At 47.9% G+C, this 20,873-nt stretch overlaps 1 protein-coding gene across 3 annotated transcripts in view; it reads right to left on the reverse strand.

The window, feature by feature from the left end:
• Positions 1-20,702, reverse strand: part of ZZEF1 (zinc finger ZZ-type and EF-hand domain containing 1) — a 101,906-nt gene extending 81,204 nt beyond the window's left edge. For 2 of the 3 annotated variants that reach the window (XM_045890151.3, XM_045890150.3), the window contains exons 1-3: positions 20,194-20,702; positions 4,517-4,661; positions 1,140-1,334 (exon numbers count right to left, since the gene is read on the reverse strand). In XM_045890151.3, coding sequence (XP_045746107.1) covers positions 1,140-1,334; positions 4,517-4,661; positions 20,194-20,547 — 694 coding nt within the window. In that variant the 5' untranslated portion in view covers positions 20,548-20,702. The remainder of the gene's footprint in view (positions 1-1,139; positions 1,335-4,516; positions 4,662-20,193) is intronic. The other variant, XM_064583084.1, reaches the window with a different exon arrangement.
• Positions 20,703-20,873: the final 171 nt, after the last annotated feature.

The following is a 20,873-nucleotide window of genomic DNA, read 5'->3' on the forward strand; positions in this document are numbered from 1 at the left end:
GTTAAGTAAGTGCCCAAGGTCAGAGTTAGTAAAAAAAATTCAGTCTGTCCTAACACGTTACAAAATATATTTTTGTTCCCTAGGGTATCATTTGTCTTTTTTTTTTTTTAAAGATTTTATTTATTTATTTGAGAGAGAGAGAGAGAGAGAGTGAGAGAGCATGAGAGGAGGAGGGTCAGAGGAAGAAGCAGACTCCCCTCGGAGCAGGGAGCCAGATGCGGGACTCGATCCCGGGACTCCAGGATCATGACCTGAGCCGAAGGCAGTCGCTTAACCGACTGAGCCACCCAGGCGCCCTCATTCGTCTTTTGACTCTGCTTCTATTTTCTGCTATACAGACCTTTCAGTTTGCATAAAGTCTAACTTATTAATCTCTGATAGTTTCTGAGTCTCACATCTTGCTTAGCCAGGTCCCTGTGGCAGGAGCTGTGCAGAGTGGGACTACTCTCTTCCAGCACTTCAGTTTCTTTACAGTTGAACTTTTCGATCCACCTGAAATTTGTTTCAGTGAATGGAATGGGTTAAGAATCTGGTTTTATTTTCTTCTCCAAATGGCTGGCCAGTTGCCCCGACCTCACTTGTTGACTTAATTCACCTTTCCATCCATTTGTAATGCTGACTCTATCTGGTACCGTATTCCCACACGCACTTGAGTCTCTTTGCGGACTCTGTGTTCCACGGACCTGAGTGAGTCCACACTGTGTGTGGTGGCCTTCCTCCTTGACTCAACTACTACTCACAGAGTACCTACTATGTGGCAGGCAGAGTTCGAGTGCTAAGGATAATGACACGAACAAGGCAGACGAAACGGAGAGAAATAATAATGTTACAATTTCAAATAATAAGTGCCATTTAGAACATTAAACCTACAAAGGTGATGGTGACCAGAAGGGGGAGTGATGGGGAATGGGGGCGTTAATTAGATGAAGTAATGAGACCAGTTGTGGGAAGGAAGGAAGGCAGGAAGGAGGGGACGGAAGGGGGACGGGGAAGGGGAAGGGAAGGGAGGCAGGAGGGAAGGAGGGAAGGAAGGAGGGAAAGCAGGCAGGCTGGCTTTCAGAGATGAAGGCAGGGAGAAGGGCTGGCTGCTACGGCATGTGGAACGTGTTGAGGAGCCCCCACCACGTGGGTACACGTACCCTTTTCTCTCTGGAGCAGCTGATCCAAGGACTCCTTCAGAACGGAAGCCCTCATGGAGCACACGTTCCCGCAGTGGTCCAGCATGGGGCAGGGGACAGCCGTGCCGCAGAGCCGATTGCGGTGTAGGAAGCGAAGGATCAGGGATGCATGCGCACCCAGGCCCTCCCTGGACTCTGAGAAGATGTCTATGAAACCTAGGCAGACAAAACCCATTTTTGGTTTTCAGGAACCCACCACAATAGTGTTCCCACACCCCCTGCCTGGTGGCCTCTCGGAATTGGCTGAATTAAAAGCAGCCATTAAGAATCTTCATTGAGGGTGCCTGGGTGGCTCAGTCGTTGAGTATCTGCCTTCGGCTCAGGTCATGATCCCGGGGTCCTGGGATCAAGCCCCGCATCGGGCTCCCTGCTCCTCACGAAGCCTGCTTCTCCCTCTCCCACTCCCCCTGCCTGTGTTCCCTCTCTCTGTTGAAAAATAAATTACAATCTTAAAAAAAAAAAAAAAAACAACCTTCATTGAGATTTTCAGTTTTTTTAAAAAAGATTTTATTTATTTATTTGGGACAAGTTTTATTTATTTATTTAAAGGGACAAGTTCCAATAGGCCCAGCATGGAGCCTATTTAAAAAAAAAAAAAAGACAAGAAAAGAAATGAGAAATGAACCAGTGGTAACCTCAATTTAAACATTATTTTTGGGGCACCTGGCTGGCTCAGTTGGTGGAGCATGAGCCTCTTGATCTTAGGGTTGTGAGTTTGAGCCCCATGTTGGGTTGTTGAGACTACTTCAAAATAAAATCTTAAAAAATTTTTAATTTCATTTTAGTTTAATAGAATTTTAGAAGACTTATAATAAATGATTATTTGTTTCAATCCAAGCTTTAAAAAATGTATAAGCACTGAAATACTGACCAGAAGTTTTTATACAATTTTGTATATAGAATGTGGACTAGGAATCAAGTTTATCACATTAGAAAGGAAAAGTGTAACTGCTTTTATATACTAAGCTACATGAGATCACGATAATGATGATGCAGCCACCACCCTGACCATAGTCCCCGGCGGCATCTCACAACGCACAAGGCTCTGCCCCAGGTGCTCCTCCCGGGCTCCACATTCTCTCCAGGGCGGCTCCCTGGAGTCTGCCCACTCTGCCCATCCCTCTGGCCGCTGCCCAGGCCCTGGCCTCAACATCTCCTGTTCACACTGACCCACCCAGATTTCCTGAGTGGCTCTCCTGGCTGCCCTTTGTCTGGCATTAACCCAAGTAATCCTACAAACACAACGTCTACCCGTTTAAAACCCTTTCATGACCCATCATAACCGACAACACATATGCCTGGAACCAAGGTACCCATAACCCAGTGTGAAGAAGGGAGAGTGTAAACGCAACAGCTTTTCTTGGAGCTCAAATACACTTGTAGGTTTCGGGGCATTTCTCTTCTGTGTGCTTTCTAATGAGTCGCGACAGACCTAACGAAAAGCACCTACAGTATAAGTGTACTGCTTGATGAGCTTTCACAAACAGAACACCCCATCGAAGCAGCACCTGGAACAAGGCTCCAGAAGTCTTAGGAGAAATTACTTTAAGTGTAAAACACACAGGTTATATTCTAGAATGAGACTTCGCACTGACTTTCAAGATAGAACATGAGGCTGAGGAGAGACTGTGTGTTGGAAGCACCCCATTTTGATGACGCCCCCCCGCCCCGCCCCGGCAAACCCTGGAGACACCAGTTCAATTTCCCCAAGACTCAAAAGTCCGGGCCACCCCTCGCCCTCCTCATACAGTTCTTCTCCCGTTGGCAGACCCCACAGCAGCCCCACCTTCACGTGAGGACATGGCTGATGGAGCACCCGTGTGCTCAGGACGCATGGGAGAACACAGACAGCCTCTTCTAATGGGAAGTCATACAAGTCTGGCAAACACTGAGCACCAGCACGATAGGGTAAGAAAGGGACAAGTTCCAATCTCGGCTGGAAAGAGGGACGAGGAAACAAATCCCAGGAGCCAAGCTAGCCCAGCTTACCAAGGTTCAGGCTAGGACTGCGATAAAGCAATTTCTTTTAAACTGAGCGGTGACAGAAAATTTTGACAAGAACGTCCCAGTCACAGCTCTGGTACATAAACACCTCGGGATCCGAACCCCGCGTTTTTCTCACCTAATCTCCCCAGAGCAACAATGCAGTAAGTATTATCTTGGGTGGGTTCCCTGATCTCCACCCCATCCCTCCCCTCCCAAACATCTGTTTGAGGTGTCCACGTAAAGCTCCTGATGCTTCTCATGTGCAAAAGCGGGAGCAATACGTAAATGCCAAGATATACTTTAGCTAAACATAATCCAAAGCATAATTTTAACTGCCGTGAGAGTAGGAAAAAGTTCATATGTCTGGACTACTTACAACGCTCTATAAAGATGACATAATTAAAGACAACTTGAGGAAGAATGAAAATGTGCATTCTTCACTAATACACAAACGTCATCCTTCCCTAGCTCAGCACAGCCTCCACATTAAGCCAGAGAGGTCAAGGGCCATCAGATTCACATCTACGTATCTACCAAGTCTACCTGCCTCCACCGCTGTTCTTGCCAGGCTCCGTGCTAAGTAGTAGGACCCCGAATGCAGAGCAGGAAAGTTCTGAGATAAGCTGAGGCTAAAAGGGTGATATGCAAAGTTTTTTCCTCTCAAAAACTCAATTGTTTTCTCACTGGAAAAAAAGGAGGGTAATTTAACTTTGAATCTGTCTTCTGAGTCCCCAGAAGAAACCATACAAAAACACAAAGTTTGTTCATAGGTACAATGCAGAAGAAGTATTACTTAATTTGTATGCTACTTATATTATTACTTAAATTTCTGAGCGATAGCTTTCTAGTAAAACAAAACCAACAAACAAAAAAACCCACTGGGTGCCTACCATATACCCAAAATGTGTTAAATGTGAGGACATAGCAGAAAGAGAAGGCCGCTATCCTCATGGAGCTCACAGTGTAGGAGTAAAGACAGACATTTACAGATAAGTGGGTAATGAATTAATTACAGTGGTGACATGAGGCAAAAGACAAATGTGCGATGCTAAGAGGACCAGGAGCCAGGGACAGCTTCTTGAGAGAGTGAAATAAAGAGATCCACTAAGGAAGGTAGGCTCACAACAAAAGTTCACAAAAATGGTAGAACTGCTCAAGCATCACGGTCCTGGGGACCCAAGGAGATGATTGCACAGACTGAGTCAGTTCCTGTGCTTAATAGAGACTCCTGGAGAAGCACATTTATCTCACGGGGCCCTCACCTTACCTAATTACAACCCATAGGACAGCAAAGTTCAACCTGGCCCTACGCTAGCACTCTCTGGCCTTCAGCACTCAGGTGAGAGCCTTACCTGGGACAAGAGAACAGGCCTGCAGTTGTCTGATGATGTGGCTTAATTCCCCCTGGAGATTAGCTCCACTGGAATTCTTGAGGGCCTCCAACATGTTCTCAGCATCGACGGTACCATCGCCCTCTGCATCAAACTGGGCAAAGGCCTACAACATAAGAGATGCAATATAATCACGTCTGTTCCAAATCTGGACACTTTGTTGCTGCCAGTGCCCTGTGGTAGTTGGGCAAAGAGTCCATTTACATCATTCAGAGAACAATCAAATTCAGGACAGTAACTCACTGTGCTTTGCAGAATGTATGTGTACAAGTATTACTTCATATACACACAATTTTATCATCTCATCTCTCTTTCAAGAGATTAATCCCCTTCTCCCAAATAACTTCAGGAAGCAAGCAGTGCAACATTTTTCAGCAAGTTAGAGAGAGCCAGATAGAAAGCTAGAGTGGGAGACTGGGCTCAGAGTAGCACCTCAGGTTTAGCAGGGCTTTTCCTTTCAAACACTCTTTGGACACAAGACCTAACTGGATACTTATCTATGCCACCACTCTGTTTTCACTAACCTTTAGCCATAATCGAGCTTGCTCCCTGCCAGTATTGGGCCATCTGGGGAAGTGGGTACAGTGTGGGATTTGGTTTGAATCCTGCTCTGTCACTAACCGGCTATATGACTACCCACACATTCCTTTACCTCCAGAAGCCTTAGCTCCTTGATCTGAAAGATGGAGCAAATATTACCAAACTCACAGGCTGCTGTCTGGACTAAGCGGCATCTGAACAGAGTCCAATACAATGAAAGCACATTAGACTGCTTTTGAACCCGCGTCGTCACCCTCTCCTGTGTCCCTGACGCCGGCTCCTCCCATGTTCTACAAGACTCTCCTCACCTGGCGACTGCCCTTTCTCCCCAGATCTCAGTCCCTCCCAGATCAGTGGCTTCTCTCTTCCTGCTGATTCACTCACTCACAGACATCCCTCACCATGAAATACTTCAGGAGTCTCCCACCTTCTTTTCTAAGTAATCTTCCCTCTCCCTTAAAACTCCTGCCTTTTCCTTATTTCCCTCTTTGTGGAATATGGAGATGTCCCACTGAGTACTGACACGAGTACCCCGTGTCAGTACTGACACGAGTACCCCGATTTCCACCACAGACCTCTAAACACAGTGTTTAAAAGGAACATAGCAAATTCCTACACTCAGGTCCAAAAACCATGGGCATAAATGCAGTCTGGGGGACAGAGTTTAGAGCAATGTGTGAGGGAAAGACAAAGCATTCTCTGTGCATTTCCTCAACCTGACAATATTACCCAAAAAAATGACAGGATCAATGGCTACACCACTCAAAGGATGATGTTCAAAAGGAGAGAAAATATCACCCTGTTCTTTTCTGATTAGACCCAGTCAGGAAGCTGTGTTGGGTCTGGAAGCTCCCCACCAAAAAGAAATGAAATGGAAGGGATCAGAGGAAAGAGATCGTGGTGGAGAGAAGACACTGCCCGTGAGGATGCATGCAGAAGCATGAGCTTTCAGGGTGAAGAACAGGTGCCTGGGATGGGCTGTCACAAGAAGGGCCAGTAAAAACAAAGGTCGTGAGACAGAAGTCAGAGGGGAAAGATAAAAATTAATTAATTAATTAATTTAAGAAAGACGTTAGGGCGCCGGGGTGGCTCAGTCGGTGAAGCCTCTGCCTTCAGCTCAGGTCATGATCCCAGGGTCCTGGAAGGGAGTCCCGCATCAGGGTCCCTGCTCAGCGGGGAGTCTGCTTCTCCCTCTGCGCCTCACCCTGCTCGTGCTTGTGCACGTGCGTGCGTTCTTTCTCTCTCTCTCAAAAATAAATAAAATCTTAAAAAAAAAAAAAAGACAAAAGTAAATAAATAAAAATAAAATTAAAAAAGACATTAGAGGGAAAAGCTCATTATGAAGATGGACTTGTCTGTTGCCAATGGGGTAGAAAGATGGATTAGGGACTCTGGGAAGGAATGCCCACCACATCCGTTAAGGCTTCCGAGCAAGCTGGACCACCAGCCATCAGGAGTGTGCAAACAAATGCGTTTACCTCTACTTCCTCCTGAAATTCCACTAAGACAGTATCATGAAGGGATCTGTTTTCAAAGCACAAAGACAAAGAGAACATGACGTGATGCAACAGCAACAACATTTTGGAAGCTGGAAAGCAGACGGATGCCCAGTGCTGGCCACTCCTCCACAAGAAAGTGAAGCCCTGAGCTGGAGCTGTGCAAAGCAGAGACACAGGCTGCTCCCCACTGCAGGACCCCAAAAGCCTTCCAAGGACTTGGTGGCCACGGGCGCCACCAAGGGTGGAGGTAATCGATGAGGGGCCTATTTTAAAAAGCAGTTAGAAATGACTGGCTGTAATACTGACCTTAAGGAATCACCCGGGATTGGTTTTTTGTTTTGAAGGGAAAGGGTGATAGTAGGATTGTGTACTTTTTAAAGAGTTCTCATCTCTTAAGATATTTAATGAAACTTTTATATAAGATGAAGTATTTGTGGATGGAAAAGATCTGCTTCAAAATAATTTGGAGGAGGAGCACCTGGGTGGCTCAGTCGTTAAGCGTCTGCCTTCGGCTCAGGTCGTGATCCCGGGGTCCTGGGATCGAGCCCCGCATCGGGCTCCCTGCTCCGCGGGAAGCCTGCTTCTCCCTCTCCCACTCCCCCTGCTTGTGTTCCTGCCCTTGCTATCTCTCTCTCCCTCTGTCAAATAAATAAATAAAATCTTTAAAAAAATAATAATTTGGAGGAGAAAGTAGGTGGGATTTAGATGAAATAAAATTGGCCTTGAGTTGGTTCCTATTAGAACTGGAACGTGAGAGAGATCATTCTACGCTTATCTCGGCTTTCCTCTGTTTAAAATTTTCCATTAAACAAACAAACATAAGACATCCCCAGATCCTCTCTCCAATCAGAAGCCTGGGGAGTTGATTCCATCAGAGACAGTAGCACAGAGTCTCTGGACGAGGAAATATCAGGCACTAGAGTTTACAGGGTAAAGGTTTAGAAGACTCACTCTTCCTCTCGGGCTCCCAGAATGCTAGCAGCCAGTCTCACACCCTCCAGGCAAGAGACTGCGGCACCAGACAAGCCCATGAGGACAGACCTGGACACACCGGTACTGGAGGGCTCCCCATGAAAGGGGCCAACCCGTTCACCTTACGGTGAGGCTCAGCGTCACCAGCCAGATGCATGGAGAACCCACCTCTTTAGTCTCCCACTCTTTAATAGGAGTTTCCAGCCCAGGACAACTGGACATTTGAGGAAAGGCTTCATAGGAAACACACAAATGGCAACTTGGAGAAAAGAAAGGAGGAGAAGAAAATGTCAAAAAGATTATCGTTAATATCTTCAGAGAAATATTTCAAAAAATATTTTTAATACCAGCTTACTGAGGTATAATTCACATATCACAAAACTCACCCTCTTAAAGTGCACAACCTAGTGGCTTTAGTATATTCAGAGTTGGGGAGCCGCCACCACCACCACCACCTAATAAAAAAGGACCCTGCATCGTCATGAAAGGCCAAGAGACTATTACTGAAAACAGTCTATTCAGAACATTTTCATAAGCTCTTGAAAGTTAAAAATACCACAGCAAAATGAAAATCTCAACAGCAGATTTGGGAAGATAAATCTCAAAAGGCTGGAAGATAAATTGACTAAAGTGCCCAGAGACTAGAGCAAAAGACAAAGTGATGGAAACTAGGCAAGGCAAGAGGAAAAGAAACGGGAGACCAGTCCAGGAATCCAATACCCAAATACTATAAGTCCCAGAGAAGGAAACACAGAAACAGGAGGGAGGGAAATGACAATTCTTACGGGCCAAGATAATCTCTTCCAACTGAAGGACATGAGTTTTGAAACTGAAGAGGCTGAATACCCTCCGCAGTGAATAAAAGCACATCGTATTGAGATCTCATAACACGGAGAGGAAAGAGAAGTTCCTACTTCCAGGGAGAAGACACACTGTCCATGTCAGAGGTCAGGAATCAGAGGCTGATTCAGCAGTTACACAGGGAGCTGGAATAGGCGCAGGGCCTTCAACATTCTGGGGGGACTCTCTCTAACCCAGTAGTTAATACACAGTCAAAATACCACCAACTGTGAGAGAGTGGAAAAAGACATTCTCACACATGCAAGGCTCTCAAAAAATAAACTAGTTAATGCTCCCTTATTCAGAAAGCTCCTAGAGGGTGCAGTCACCAGAAAACCGAATAGGCCAAGAAAGGGAAAGAATGGGGTCCAGCCTAGAGAGAAAATGAATCCCCGGCTGCTGGAGATGCCAACAACCTAAAGAACACCAGGTCCAGAATGAAGCGGATCAGAGGGTTCTTGAGAAGGTGAGTCTGATGGAATTCCCGTGTGCCTGAACACAGCCAATGTGTTGCAAGAGATTCAGGCAAGTGGCAGAGAATCTGGGGTTAAATTAATGACAGAAGAACATAAAAGTAAGCACAAGAACAGTACCAATTCTGTTGTTAACCTCAGAGAAAATACAAAGCTGTGTAAGAAAGGGGTCGCAGTCGTGGAGCGCTGCATGGCTCAGCCACGTACAGGATTTACATGCCCGTAATAACCTCCACACCAAGATGAAAGGATCTGCAGGGAGGAAAGGAGATGCGTGGATGCGGGCCCGGACAGGAAGGGGAAAGTCAACTGAGGACTCACCTTCTGCAGCGGGAATAAAACAAAGTCTAAAACTGGAAACTCATGAAGGAATGTACACATGCTGCCTGGCGATACACAGGTAAACCACTCATGAGCCAGCTGCAGGAGCTGAGGAGTGACGGCAACCCCGGGCGGGAGCACGGAGGACCACTGCTTTTAGCAGGAGCCTCGTGGACTACCTGGGTGGCTCAGTCGGTCGGGCGTCTGACTTCAGCTGGGGTCATGATCTCAGGGTCCTGGGATCAAGCCCCGCATTGGGCTCCCTGCTCAGTGGCAAGTCTCCTTGTCCCTCTGCCCCTCCCCACTCATTCTCTCTCTCTGAAATAAATAGGTGAAATCTTTATTAAAAAAAAAAATTACATTAAAATTATAAAAAAAGATTCTGTTGATCTATCAATAGTTAATGAATACAATAAAAAGAATTTTCAAACAAACAAAAACAAACATATTGGGTGAAAAAAAATCTGAACAGCATTGCTAACAGCTTCACCAAATAAATACATAACTTCCCACGCTTGGAAATTGTCTTTAAAGAAACATACAGGTTTTCAAATCCAACACTTAACACCTAGCTTGTTTTACAGGACTTCACAGAATCCAGTTTGCTCACGCGCTCACTCAACACCCTCTGATAAGCAGCCACTATACACCCGAATGCGCTCGGCTCTGCGCATGTTAAAATGAACAGGGCACAGTCCTTGCCCTCCAAAATCCTCACAGCCTTGGAAAAGACGGATGTGCAAACCAACAGCAATGTGATGTGTAATGATTATCACAACAGAACTATAGCATAAACAACTACAGTACCTAACATTTACTGAGTATTTACTAAGCACCAGGCAGAGCTCCAAGCACCTCAGCTGGGTCAACTCCTATTTTCCGCAACAACCCTAAAGGTAGGTACTACCCTTCTACTAGTGAGGGACAGAGAGGTGAAGTATTTTGTTCAAGGTCACAAGGTTAGTACCAGTAAATAATGGTACTTGGATTTGAATCGTGGTATGATTTGGGATCCTACACTATGTGCCACTATGCCAGGAGCTAACAGACACACCAGAGGCCAGAAGCCCAAAAGGGACTGGGACGTTCGGGGGAAATGGCCCTGAGAAAACCACCCCTGCACTGAGCTTTAATGAGTAACTAGGAATTTGTAAGCATGTGGAGATGAGGCAGCCATCCTACGGAGAGGGGCCAGAATGTGAGCATGGACACAGAGTGCATGGATGACCTCGAGGACTCTCCTGCTTGGTGTGGCTCGGAGGCAGGGCAGCAGACGAAGAGACAGAAGTCAGAATAGAGAGAGCCTGGCCCATCAGGCTGAGGAGCTCCATCGCATAGTAAGGGTACCAGGAGGCCACTGGAGAATATTAAGGGAGGAGAAGACTGATCATTCCAGATCTATTTAAACCCTCAAATTGGAATGGACCTACCAATCTCTTAACATACATGCCTTCGCATGGCTTGAACTCCTCTCCAGTGTCTCTGTGACACACACTGGTGATGGGAAGCTCATGTCTTTTGACCACTTCTGACAGCAACAACTCTCTTCTCTGTATAATGAATGGAAATGTGTCTCCCTAATGTCACCACCTATGGGGCGCTTCAGAACACATCTGATCCCTCTGCCCCAAAACAGCCCACGGATCACTAAACATGGTGGTCAACAGGCCCCGAGTCTCCCTCAGCCAGTTCTCTATCTGCTACGGCTTTAGTCTCATTCCCATGCTGGCTGTCCCCTCTGGGACGCTCCAGTTTGACATAACCTCAGAGCAGTGCGTCTCAAGTCTCACTGGCTGATCCACTGTAAGAAATACATCTCGGGGGGCGCCTGGGTGGCTCAGTCGGTGAAGCATCTGTCTTCGGCTCAGGTCATGACCCCAGGGTCCTGGGATAGAGCCCTGTGTCAGGCTCCCTGCTCCGCGGGGAGCCTGCTTCTCCCTCTCCCTCTGCCACTCCCCCTGCCTGTGATCTCTCTCTGTCAAATAAAATAAAATAAAATAAAATAAAAAAATAAAATAAAATAAAATAAATAAAATAAAATAAAATAAAATAGAAATACATTTCTGTGATACTGATATAAAAGTCTCATGAAACAATGTAATACTTTCTTATCAGATACAACGTACCCTGATCTTTTCTATTCCATTCTATTCTCTTTCATATTTCACATGCAAGTTAACACTCACCAGATTCCCAACAGTTTGAAACTCTACAGCCTGGAACATGGGGCCCCAAACCCAACTGAATACAGTGGGTCTGGCCCTAACTGTGCAAAGTGAAGCAAGTCGACCTTCTCTCTAAAAACAAAGCAATGCCCCCTATTTCCAAGGAGCTAACACCCATCTCCATGCAGACAGTAACCTGGCCGCTGTATCTTCCTCCTCCTCTCCTGATTCAGGCCTCTTCCTACCACACCCACTTATGTGCTTTGCCATCTACACCATAACCATTCGGGCAGCACCCAAGTGCAGGCCCTCTGCACGCAGCATGTAAGAGATAAAAAGTGTAACACAGTCAGGCTAAGGGGAAGTGTGGATGCAAGGATGGTGCCAAATTCACCACTTCTCTGTGAGACCCGGGACAAGACTCTGGGCCCCTAAGTCTCAACCCCTCTTCCTGTCCAACCTTTCCTCATAGCTTGTTGTGAAGACTCGAAGGTCTCACAAACAAGACTATGCCAGGTAAACTGCAAAGAACTGTTATTACAATCTCGTTAGAAGGCCATTATTGATCCACCTTGCAGACAAGAGAGAGAAGCAGACTGGTCGACTGCAGATTTCCATCCATTGGCCCCAGCCCAAGGGCAACACAGGACAACGCTCAGACCATTCCTGCTTAACCTCCTTAACCACCTGTGGGATCAAGACCACGGTACACATGAGAATGTGCCAAAATCCTCATAGACCAGAATGGGGACACAGAGCAGCAGAACGCATGCATGGGGCTTCATACAAAGGCTGGACACTGGTTCAACCTGGGAGAAACAAGCTGCATAAGAGATGTGGAGCTGGTCCCAGTCCTGCCACTTGCTGGCTGAGGCTCACCTCTCCACTTACGGCCTCAGTTTACCCATCTGTGAGACCGTGCTACCTCCATGTCTGAAAGGGCTGTCAGAAGACGGAGTAAACCCTCCTAGGGCAGGGCCGGAGCAACAGAGAAGAACACCACTAACAGCAGCAAGGGTGTGCCAGGCACTGTTCTAGGAGCTCTACGCGCACTAACTCGTCGAATCCTCATGCTAACTATACAGGGTAGCTACCATTATCATGCGCATCTTTTAGGAGAGACAGCTGAGATGCAGAGTGGTTGTGTGAGTTAATCACACGGCTTGAGGATGGTGGAACCAGGATTTTCCCACATGCAGTTTGACCCCAGAGCCCAAGTCTGAAACTCAGGCTGAACAACAGTGAAACAGGTAGACATACAAAACAGCAAGTTCACTGACACTGTTAACAGACTCACCACACAGCTGTCCAGGATGTTACAGAAGGGACTCTTTTATTGGGCAAGGGGAGGGGATAGGTTGCATGCAATGCTTACTAAGGTCCCCCCCAACTCATACTCTAGACAAGGTGCCAAAGGAGTGCCATTCTCAAACTCTGCCACACTCTTTCACCCCAATTTATCTGCATATACTATACCTTTTTTTTTTTTTGAGAGCAAACACGCAAGCAAGGTGGGGAGGAGGGGCAGAGGGAGGAGGAGAGAGAGAATCCCAAGCAGACTCCACACTGAGCACAGAGTCCTTCACAGGGCTCGATCTCACAACCTCGCTGCAATCATGACCTGAGCTGAAATCAAGAGGCAGATGTTCAAATGACTGAGCCACCCAGGCATCCCTGTGCTATACCTTCAACTCTATCCCTTCCTTCCTTTGCCTGGCAAATTCTTCCAGCCTCTCAAGCCCTGGTTTGGTGAAGCCTTTCCCAAACTCCATGCTACTGTTAAATGCTCCTCTGTGGTTCCTGAAAGGGAAAAGGGCTTAGGATGGAGCAAAGGGCTAAAGGGGATAAAGGAAGCCAAGGACAAAATCCCCACATGTATGAGAAACTGTGAATAGGCGTGGCCGGCTAAAAAGCACCAGGAGATAAGAGTGGAAAGGTATACAGGCCAAAAGGTTAACCTAACATTTGATTCTAAAAGCAATGGGGAGCCACTGCAGTTTCTACAGTATGACAGGACATGATGAAGTGGTATTTTGGAAATCAGGAGAAGGTAGAACAAAGCTGTGGCCTTTCCTCTCTAGCTCTTCTTCTCCAGAGAAGCCAATACCATCATCCCCAACACAGCAAAGCACACAGGGTCTAAATAACCTCCAGTTCACCCAGCATCTTTCTCTCCTACACTGCCTGTCACCATCACCGGCCATCGCTCACTGAAGGCTTCCTTCCGTATGCCGGAGCAGCGCAGGCAGGTGGGCGGGGGGCCTCACAGCCAAACGGCAGGACGAGACCAGACAGTGCGCTCCCAATGCCAAACAGGCAACAAGAGCCTCAAGGGCGGGGCCAAAACAGAGTTATACAGAAGACACTGGAACCATGCCACGAGAAACACTTGGTCCTGACCGGGTGATGGTGCCGAGTCAGGGAGCCTTGGAGAACTGAGAGAAACAAGGTCCACACACAGGACAAGGCAGGTGTCCCACTGGCTAGGGCACAGGGCTCGAGCAGGGGAACAGAGGCAGATGAGGCCTGCCCGTGGGCTCTCGCCCATTCTGAGCAATGCGTATTTGACTCTTCAGGCAATAGGGAGTCTCTGCAGGCTCTGAGCTGAGGGCAAGTGATGTCTGTAACCTGCTTCATCTTTCCCGCACAGACAGGAGTCTCTCACACTCTGTGTCTTCAAAGGGTAGAGAATTACATCTGCATAATTCTATCAGCATAGTTTTTGGGCTCAGAGACATTCTAAACTAACTGATTAAAACTTTTGACCTGATAATGACAAATGGTATTTTTCTCTAAATTTCCTCTAAACCAAGCTAAGACCCTTTTTAAGGTTTCACTATAACTATATATATATATATTTTAAAGATTTTATTTATTTATTTGCGAGAGAGAATGAGAGACAGAGAGCACGAGAGGGAGGAGGGTCAGAGGGAGAAGCAGACTCCCTGCTGAGTAGGGAGCCCGATATGGGACTCGATCCCGGGTCTCCAGGATCGTGACCTGAGCCGAAGGCAGTCGCTTAACCGACTGAGCCACCCAGGCGCCCCACTATAACTATATTTAACCGTTTCCCCAAACATCAAAAAATACCTTACCACTCCGAGGTTACAGATTGACTAGAAAGTACGAGGCTGGAGAACGAGTCAGTCTGCTAACCCAACCTGAGGGTCGTGGGGGCAGCGCACTTACTACCACAGCTGCGCCGAGGCGGTTAGTGGGTGGACGATAATGGTCCTGCCCGCAGACTTCACAGCCTAATGAATTTCACCAAGGAAGCACCAGAGCTAGTATGGCAAATTAGTAAAATAAGGCCTATTTCTCTCAAATTCCCACCTGAAAGCCATGTGCCATCATCCTCTGTTCAGCACCTCTTCCTGCCCGACACACTACATAATTTTCTGGAAGCAGAGCATACTGAGAGCACAAACACAGACTCTCTAATCTCTGGTGTCAAACAGGTATTTAATTTTAACGCTATTCCTCATCTGTATAAAAGTCAAGTAGCTACTGCTCCCCAGGACCAAACCAGGGTCCTTCCCCATGGGCCACACCTATCACGAGAGAAGGTATGTCACTATAAAATGATAAACCTTCAGACTTTGATCTATAGTACAACTCCGGCAACTTCTTTAGGGTACCACCTCCAACAACGAAGGTCATGGGAACGTGAAGGCAAGACACCTGGGGGGACACAGATGACACTGCCGATCTGGAGCCCAAGAGCAGGCATATAAAACTTGGAAATACTTGGCATTATAATACTAATGTATACCAAAGGTAACCTGCTCTACTGTGCTGGGTCTCATAAAATGAAAGAAGGGAAAAAACTCATCATTTCAGTTGCTATAAAGACATTTTATTATCATTTCCCCTAAACCTTTAATCTTGAAGTATCACAATACATTTTCACAAGCTTACGTGTAAAATTAACTAAGACACAGAATTATCTACTTACTCAAACCAAAGGACAGACTTATTTTAGAGCACGGAATCACACATATGGCTAATACTTATCTTCTTGGACATTTCTCCGTATAATTACTCCATACTTACGGACAGGACAACCACTGTGAGTTATCCCAATCGGCTTTTCAAACCCTGGCTAAGCCTTCACATGCAGACAGACCTGCTCTCTTCAACTAGCAAATGCTAACCAGCAGGAAGGGAAAGTCACCAGATTTCAGTATCAGGCCAACCCCAACTGTCCCCGTACCAAATCTAATAAAGGTGAAGAGGCTTCAGGAAAAATGCACGATGCTTTTTCTCAAATTTGAATTATTCTTGCTAGGTCTCCCTTAGCATGTAGGGAAAAATTAAAGAATCAAGGCTAAAAAAAAGAAAGAAAGAAAGAAAAATGGTGAGACTAAAGAAAAATAATCCCAGAGAAACAGGTCCTTAGAGGAGGAAGGGTACAGGGCTTGGAGTCAGAAGACTCACACTAGAGTGTTAGTCCCAGAATTTATTTTCCCATCTTACTTGAGCGAGTCCCTGAACCCTACCGTGTCTTCAGTCTCATCCTCATTGTGGCGGCTGGGGTCACCCCCCAGCCTTGCACGGCTGGCCTAAATCACTAGACACCAGGCATGTGAACACATTGTAGAGAGTGAGGGGGGATAGCTATACAGATGTGAAAGAAGACTTCCAAACGTGTATTTTGTGAGTTTGGTGGATGGATACTTAATACCCTATGACACAGCTCTAGGTGGCCCCAGGGATTTTTACAAAAGTAAAATAACGAACTTGCAACCTTTTACAAGTCACCAGTTCTGATTGCTGGGCTTCTGACTCCTTAATGTTTATTTCTGCCACAGTGTGACTACTGTGATTTTGAGTTTCATAACAGGAAGGTACAACCACTCAGGTTTTTCTTCCCATATATTTCTCTGGTTACAGTGGCTGAACGACCTCTGGATTTAACTATGCTCAACAGTCCACGGACTACCTCCAAGGGATTTAAGTTCTCACAGAGCACACATACACACACACACACACGTCACACTAGGAGGAAACAATGTGGCTATTTTCTCATGAAAACCCAATGAACAAACAGATGACTGTATTTCAAGCAGTCTTCTCTCCTAGGACTCCCAGTCTGAGAGAGACCTCCACTTAGCTGCCCCATGGACACATTAAGCTCAGCATGGCCAAACCAAACTCATCTTCTGTCTCCAGGTCTTCCCTTCCTGAGAAGTTTCTGTTCTCAATAAACAGCCCTGTCACCTTTCCAGTTGCTTAAGACAGTAATGTTGGTGGAGTCATCCTTAATTCCTTTCCCCTTCTAATCCTCTGCTCACACATAAGTCTCAAGGGGGCTTATTCTACTTCCTAAATAGCTCTCAAAATTGTTCATGCCATTTTAGCTGCCATCACCCCAGCCCCAAGCCACTTAGTTTCTTACCTGAACTGTCGTAATAGCTTCCTAACTGATCTGCTTGGACCCACTCTAGCCCCTCTACAACCGGCTCCCCAGAAGGCAGCCACAGCATCATGTACCTTGCTCCAGTTTCCAAACTCCTATATAACAGAGGCTGCAAAGGACTCCCCATGACCTGATTCCTGCCTACTTCTCTAGCCTTGCTCTTCTCCTTCTGCATTCAAGGATCTAGCCATGTGTGTTATTGCAACCCGGTATCTGTCCTCCTCTTTCTCAGTAATCACATCCTTATTTTTCAGCTAAATACATGGCCATTGAATAGAAATCTTTCCCAGCCTCCCTTGCAGCTCAGTGTGGCCATGTCACTGGGCTTGAGCCAATGGGAGGTGAGCCCTGCCCTTAAGAAAGGAGGTGTGGCCCTCTCCTTCCATTTCCCTTTCCTGCCGTTGTAATGCACAAAGTGACAGCTGAAGGAATCATTTGGGTCACTAGGTAGAAGGTGCCTGTGGAGGATGACAGCACAAGATGGATGGGGCCAGGTCCCTGATGACTGAAACTGCCATGTCAAACCTGGACTACCCACCTGGACTTTTTCATAAGAAGCTTGTTTACTATTTTTTTTAAAAGATTTTATTTATTAATTTATTTGACAGAGAGCACAAGCAGGGGGAGTGGCAGGCAGAGGGAGAGGGAGAAGCAGGCTCCCCGCAGAGCAGGGGGAGCCTGATGTGGGACTCAATCCCAGGACCCAGGGATCACAACCTGAGCCGAAGGCAGACGCTTCACCAACTGAGCCACCCAGGCGCCCAGAAACTTGTCTACTGTTTAAACTACTGATGCACTGACTTTTCTGTCCCTTGCAGCAGTTTTATCTAAGCCTCATACATCACACCATTCTTCCAGATTCTCCATTCTCTGGACTTTGACTTGTGCATGGAATTCCCTCTCCCTGAAACACCGCTAACCCTTCTGCTCCTCGTCTGTTATCTGTCACCCTTTGAATCTGAGCTGAAATGTGACTTTCCAGGTAAGTTTTCCTTGACTTCCAAGGTGAGGTTAAATCCTCCTGCTATATTTTCCCTTACACTTTCCTTTGGCTAATACTCACTATACCTATAATTGCTGGGTTCACGTGAGTCTCCTTCAGTACCACATACTCTTTAAGAGCAAGTATCTGCTTTGTCCACTGTCATCCAGGTGCCTGGTACTCAGTATTTGCCCAACAAATATTTGCCCAATGAAAAATATCATAACCCTTGAGTGATTTCTGGACCACACCTAAGGACTTCTTGGCCTTGGACGCCTGGGGGTTCAGTTGGTTAAGCATCTGCCTTCGGCTCAGGTTATGATCCCAGGGTCCTGGGATCGAGCCCCGCATCGGGCTCCCTGCTCTGCGGGGAGTCTGCTTCTCCCTCTGACCCTCCCCCCTCTCATGTGCTCTCGCTCATTCTCTCTCTCTCAAATAAATAAAATCATGGGGCGCCTGGGTGGCTCAGTTGGTTAAGTGACTGCCTTCTGCTCGGGTCATGATCCTGGAGTCCCGGGATCGAGCCCCGCATCGGGCTCCCTGCTCGGCGGGGAGTCTGCTTCTCCCTCTGCCCCCCCCCCCCCGCCCATGCTCTCTCTCTCTCTCTCTTTCTCTCTAAGTAAATAAATATTTTTTACAAAAGGACTCCTGTGGGGCGCCTGGGTGGCTCAGTTGGTTAAGCGACTGCCTTCAGCTCAGGTCATGATCCTGGAGTCCCAGGATCGAGTCCCGCATCGGGCTCCCTGCTCGGCAGGGAGTCTGCTTTTCCCTCTGCCCCTCCCTCTGCCCATGCTCTCTCTCTCTCTCTCTCTAAGTAAATAAATAAAGTATTTTTTTAAAAAGGACTCCTGTCATCTCTGCTTGAAGCTCTAGTCCTGTCAGACACTCTCAATGTAAATACTGTTTCTCTCCATTCTCTTCCGGACAATTCGGAAATGGGCCAACTCCTTCAACAGATCTACACAGCTCTTTCTGGCGCCCCTTCATTTTCTGTTAATACACCCAGAGCTAGAAAGTGAAGCATTATGCGGACTCTTGGAATTAATATATATAGATGGAGACCCTTCACTAACTAGTATGACCACATCTTCAAGAACTGGGATGTCTTACAGGTATTTTTTAAAAGAAAATATAAGAAACATACAAACCCTATTATCTTAATTCTGACCATATACAGGAAAACATTCTTTTTTTTTTTTTTTAAGATTTTGTTTATTTATTTGAGAGAGAATGAGAGACAGCACAAGAGGGAAGAGGGTCAGAGGCAGACCCCCCGCCGAGCAGGGAGCCCAACGCGGGACTCGATCCCGGGACTCCAGGATCATGACCTGAGCCGAAGGCAGTGGCTTAACCGACTGAGCCACCCAGGCGCCCCTACAGGAAAACATTCTTAAAGTATTTTAAAGGCCTCTGGCTGTAAAGTGCACATCACTTTTTAATGGCATTACAAGCACCTGTCAGTTTACTGCCTTACATGCTCACCCTTCACTGACACTGAAGATTCTACACGGCTTACTCACCTTCACAAATTAAGCATCTTTTTGTTGTAACACCGTGGAGTTAAAGAAATAGGGTCCCAAGAAGAAGGCAGTGGGACGTAAGACAAAGAAGCAAACAAATCAAGAGATCTGAGTGCTAGGTCTTAGGTTGCCAACGAGTCAGTGGGAGACCCTGGATCAGCTCTCTTTTTAACTGTAAAATGAAACGTACAAGTAATTCCTAACACCCCTTCCGAGAAAAAAATATTTTGTTGCCGGATCAATTCGCTGTTGGTGATTTAACAGAGATGATGTTAGTGATTATGCCCCAAACTGTGTCATTACGAGCGCCGCCGGGAAACCTGGCATTTGCCTGTCAGTTTCAGGTTACACGGAGGTTTAAATGAGTCTTACTATCTAAAAACAAATGTGTATTTTGGAAAAGCTAGTTTTTGTGTGATGAGAACGGCTTTTAGAACGTGAGCTTTCCCAGTGCATGTCATTCTCCCCCCACATTTGCTAGGCGCCCACACTGGATTCAGAAGGTGCTCTGTCAACTCCACCGGTCAATAAAACAGAAGGGTTTGCACGGCCACTCCCTTGATCCCCAGGCCTCCGTTCCCTTCGACCGTCCCGGAGCCTGATCAGGAAGCTCCGGAGAGCAGTCGGGGCAGCGCCAGGCAACAGCACAAATGTCTGTGTTACAGGAACACGCAAAGACATTCGGGCCTGCCGAGCTCCTCCGATCAAGGACGGACTAGTCCAGGCTTTCCACGCCTCTAGCAGAGGTCGAAGAGATTCGCAGCCGTGCCCCGCGCTGTACGGGCTGGATGCGAGCTCCCATTCTCAGAACCCGCACCCTGCGGGGTCCCGCCGGGCCACGCGAGAGCCCCTGCCCACCTCCGCACACCCGCCTGCCCCCGCCCCGCCGTCGCCAGCCGGTCCTGACCTCCTCGAACTGCTCGCCCGAGCAGCCGGCGCCACGAGCCTCCAGCAGCTCCCGGAACTGCTCCAGGGTGACCGACTCTTCGCCGCGGCCCAGCCGCTCTTCCAGCCAGCGCAAGAGCGCGCCGTGGTGCCTAGACACCAGCGACTCGCAGGGCGGCGCGGGCCGCAACGCCGCCGCCGCCTCTCGCAGTCGGGCCGGCTCCAGCAGCGCCGCGGCGGGCGGCAGCGCGGGCGCCGGGGGGCCCGAGCCGGAGATCGTGCCCGAGTCCGCGGCCCAGTCCCGGGGCGGACCCCAGCCCTCGGCCCCCGCGGCGGCCGCTTCGTCTTCACTGCTGTGGCTCGGAGCGTTCCCCATGGAGTCTCCGTCTCGGGCGCCCGGCTGTGCCGCCGCCGCCGCCGCCTCCCCGCCTCGACCTGTCAACCTCCGGCGGCACCGGGCGGGCGGGGACGGGGAGGGGACGACGGCGGCAGAGGCTTCCGGCTTCCTCGCCGTCGAGCGAGGCCTGCTGTCGCAAAGGCGCCGTCAAGCGGACTCAGGCAGATGCCGTAAGACAGAGAGCGGAGGACGGCTTGCGCAGGGGGTGGAAACCCGATTTCCCAGAGGGCGAGTCCGCGCTAACGTCACGTCATCCCGCAGCCTCCTTTGCCGCCATCTTTGTTGGGGGCGGCGACGGCGCGGCC

This window comes from Mirounga angustirostris, unplaced genomic scaffold (genome assembly GCF_029215605.1).
Source record: "Mirounga angustirostris isolate CCGP_5_RB_7025 unplaced genomic scaffold, mMirAng1.0.hap1 SCAF_17, whole genome shotgun sequence".
NCBI lineage: Eukaryota > Metazoa > Chordata > Mammalia > Carnivora > Phocidae > Mirounga > Mirounga angustirostris.